The following is a 4,186-nucleotide window of genomic DNA, read 5'->3' as shown; positions in this document are numbered from 1 at the left end:
CTCGACATCGTCCACGTAGATGAGTTCCATCAACCGTTAAAACTGGTTTGCATAGTTGAAAAGCCTCCACAGCTGGTCCAAAAGCCCAGAATACGTACTTGAATACCTTGTTCATACCATTGCTTAATATGTCATCGTGCAACCATTCCACAATTGTGCCAGGATTTTGTCTTTGCATTTCATTCAAATAAGCTGGTAAAACTTTGAACGACCACCCCCATCCACCGTATACAAGCTCAATCGCTGTCCTCCGAGCATACCATGCTTTCTTGTAACTAACTTTGACATGAAATCTATTTTCAATATCCGCCGCAATTGCGTTTACCTTGTAGCAAGGATCGTTTTCTATCTGATGTCGAACACTCAACGCTATCATACCCGACGAAAGATTAGCTTGCCCATTATAGTTACGATCCCCCATGCAAGTATGAGCAGTGCTAAACACTCTAATTTCCAGTGTTCATCATGCTTTCTCAGTGTTGCTCGACACTCCCACAAACATTTCGGTAATGAGGTATCCTTCGGATTTCCTTGTGGCCACTTAAAAACTGCATGCCATCTCTTTCCTTTACTTTCAGCAACTGTATATTGTCGGATTTTTTCCAAATGCTAATGAGTCACAGCTGCCTTCAATTCCAACTTCGTCCTAAATTTAGTATGCAAACCGACATTGCTAGGATCTTTTTCACTCCAATAATGCACACTGGGATCATCACGCTCAAAGTTTTTGGGATCAAAACTATCATATGGACCTGGTAAGGTGCGAAAATAGTTGATTCCACGCTGTGGGAACTGTGGAACTACTCTTCCTCCAACTGCCCTTCCACCAACTGATGTTTCTCCAACTGCTGTTTCTCCAAGTGGAATGGATGGTCTTGAAGCAACAAATTGTTCATCATCCGACGGGTCATCATCATCTGAGTCTGCACTAACCGGGCCGAAATCTTCAGAATAATAAGGTGATTGTGGATCAAGAAATTCAGCTTTATCAGGACCTATTATGTTCTCAACCACATCACAATTGTCACTTTCCCCTAAATGCACGCCTCCAGCTTCAAAATCTTGTGTTGCAGCAAAATATGGTTCTTGGGCTCTCGTAGACGTACCAACATCAAAATCTTGTGTTGCAGGAAAATATGGTTCTTGGGCTCTCGTAGACGTACCAACATCATAACTTATGACATGATGACTATGATGTTGAGTAATTGCCGAATACTCAACATATAATGCAATTAGACCTCCAATAACCATACTCTCACTAAACATTAGTTGCATGCATACTTCGTCTAGTAGAACACCTATAAACGTGACTCCGAATCCAAAGCATATAGTATGTTTCCATATTATTTGAATTTTGTTTTCATATATGCTTATCCCCATCCTTTCACAAATTTTTTCCACAAGCTCATCGTACGAAATTGTTTCATCCAACATAATGAATCCTTTAGCAAAAGGAGGATCATTCGAAATAACTGCTCCGGGAATTATCTTTCCACCCCAATATAAATTGACACACCACGTCATACTATCTGCAATAATGTAAAACACAAATAAATATGTATTATTTTTACATTTATCATTATGGAGAGTGAGCCAAATATGCTAAATAATAATTCTACACAATAATAATTCTACACAATATTTCAACTCAATTCACAATCAATTACAAACCCTAGCTAACTATCCAAATTTGGGGGAAAATAGCACCGATAGATGGATGGAGGGCGAATTCGCGTGGAACAGTCTGCCTTGGATAAAATCGCGAGTGTGTGGGCTGAGTTTTTCGCGATTTGGGGGAGGAGAAGGGGATATATCAGATCTGTCGAAAGCCGCCAATGTTATTGGCGTCTTCTTTGAAACCAGCCAATGTTATTGGCGTCTTCTTGGCGTCTTTTATCAAAACGACATTCTATCCTGCGTTTCTAATTTCATAAACACGCCAACTTAAAAGGCGTTTTATAAGTATACACGCCAATCTCATTGGCGTGTTACACTCGATACTGTATTTATACAAAATACGACTAAAATACGTTGCAATTAAAAGACGCCAACTACGTTGGCGTCTTTATTTAAAAATGCCAATATTGTTGGCGTTTTTACTTATAGAAACACCGATGCGGTTGGCGTTTTTCCCATATATGGAACAGATAATAAAACGGGTACATTTCCGTTATTTCTAAGGCTAACTAGCCTAGAAACCCGATTTTCCCAATTCCCAGCCCTTGTCTTTCTTCTTTCTTCTTTCTTCTTTCTTCTTTCTTCTTCTCAGTGTGATTGAGCAGTGATTCAGTCCATCAATGGAGCGTGATTTCTTCAAATATCTACCATCAGAAATCACCACCGACATCCTCTCACGCCTGCCCTTCCGAAGCCTCGTAATCAGCAAGTCCGTTTGCAAACCATGGCTCAATTTAATCGATTCCGACGATTTCCGCAAATCCGAAATCAAAACCCCACCCGCCCTAGTCCTCTTGACAGAGAAGACGATGGATTCAACTTGGTGCGCGATTTTCGAAATTGGTGACGAAGACGGAGTCGATGCGGAGAAGAGCCATGATTTTCACCACATTCCGCTCATGGATTTGGAAATCCCTCACGGAAACAGAGCAACAATGAAAGGTATCATTGCTAATGGATTACTTCTTCTCTACTCACTATCAACTAAAGGTATTCCTGTTTACATATGCAATCTGATAACTCGTGAATATACGAAGTTCTGTTTGCCTGCGGACTACATCCCCCGGGTAATTCGTTGAATTTTGGATTCGGTATGAGCAAAATAAGTGGGCAATGTAAGGTCGTCTGCATCAATAACTGCACCGACTCTCATCATGTATACACCCTCGGAACAGGAACATGGAGGCGTGTTGAAGCCGGCGCTGCTTCTGGTTTCGCATTTTATGGTCAAAGCATTGAATTTAATGGCAACATTCACTGGAGAGCATTTGATTTGGGTGGTGACATGTCGATTTGTGGTTTTGATGTTGAAACGGAATGTTTTAGACTCTTCTCAATTCCTCCCGTGGAAGATGGTGGATATCTAAATGGGTATTTGTGTGTTTTAAGGGATTGTCTGTGTTATTATTACACACGTAAATATGAAATTGTCATCTGGAATACCAAGTCGAGGATTCTTGGACCATGGATTACAAGTTGAGTACTCTGGTTTTTTATTTTGATGTGGATTATGTGTATGTTCATCCGATTAAACATTTTAAAGACGGTGATATTTTGATGTTGCTGGATGAAGATGATCTCATCTACTACTCCAACAAGACAAGAAGTTTTCAACAAGTCGGTATGTTTGGGGATGGATCTGCGGGTTGCCTTAGCGCCCTGACTTTCACTCCTAGCCGTTTCTCACTCAAGAATTTCGGATTCAAGAATGTGATCTCGTTTTAGTCCAGGTTCTAATGTTTGTCTGTTGTCTAGTGTTCGGAATCTAAGGTTTGTTTGTCATGTAATGTTCGGGTTCTAAGGTTTCTTTGTCTTGTAGTGTTCGTGTTTGGTCTTATCGTGTCCATCTTGACATAAACCATCGTAGATGCATCTGTAATGTGTTACTAGTATTTGTCATCAAATTCGAATGCCTCTTTTATTTGGACTGTTAATGTTTTTTTATTAGACTTTGTTTATTGCCCTCTTCGTTGACCTCGTCACTGAAGATAGCCAGACTCTCGTAGTCCACCTCCGGGAATCACGGAAACGGTGAACTTCATTGTTGTTGTTGACGTTAGAGGCGTAGTGAGGTGATTATAGTACCTTATAAAGAGGAAAACAGAGAGAAGCGTTTTCCTTTGATTAAGTCAAAGCATAGCACACAAACCTATCAAAATTTTCAAAGATGGTGACGTTTTGATCTTGTTGGAAAATGGGCTTGTCTACCAATCCAACAAGACAAGAACTACTCAGGAAGTTTGTATCTTCTATAATACTGATAGGATGGGTTACTCTACCGATATTAAGATTTTCACTCCTGGCCTTTTCTCACTCAAGAGTTTTGGAATTGAAAATGCGATCTCGTTTTAGTTTACATTTTTTGTTCCTGTAAAGTTTCTTTGTCGTGTAGTGATTGGGCTCTAATGTTTTTTTGCTATGCAGTGTTCGCTTTTGGCCTTATCATGTAGACCCGATGTTCACATTTGATTTTTCTAATTTCAACAAAAATCATGATTAACATGACAAA

The 4,186-nt window shown here is 39.9% G+C and overlaps 1 protein-coding gene across 1 annotated transcript; it reads left to right on the top strand.

Annotated features, from left to right (window-relative positions):
* The first annotated feature begins 2,205 nt into the window (after positions 1-2,205).
* On the top strand, positions 2,206-3,624 carry LOC121743158 (putative F-box protein At3g51171). Its single transcript, XM_042136382.1, has 2 exons — positions 2,206-2,619; positions 2,853-3,624. The coding sequence occupies exons 1-2, from the start codon at positions 2,298-2,300 to the stop codon at positions 3,155-3,157; spliced, it is 627 nt and encodes a 208-aa protein (XP_041992316.1). The 5' UTR covers positions 2,206-2,297; the 3' UTR covers positions 3,158-3,624.
* The last annotated feature ends 562 nt before the right edge of the window (positions 3,625-4,186 follow it).

Source organism: Salvia splendens, chromosome 8, assembly GCF_004379255.2.
Source record: "Salvia splendens isolate huo1 chromosome 8, SspV2, whole genome shotgun sequence".
Classification (NCBI taxonomy): Eukaryota; Viridiplantae; Streptophyta; class Magnoliopsida; order Lamiales; family Lamiaceae; genus Salvia; species Salvia splendens.
This window is presented reverse-complemented; position numbering and strand designations above follow the sequence as displayed.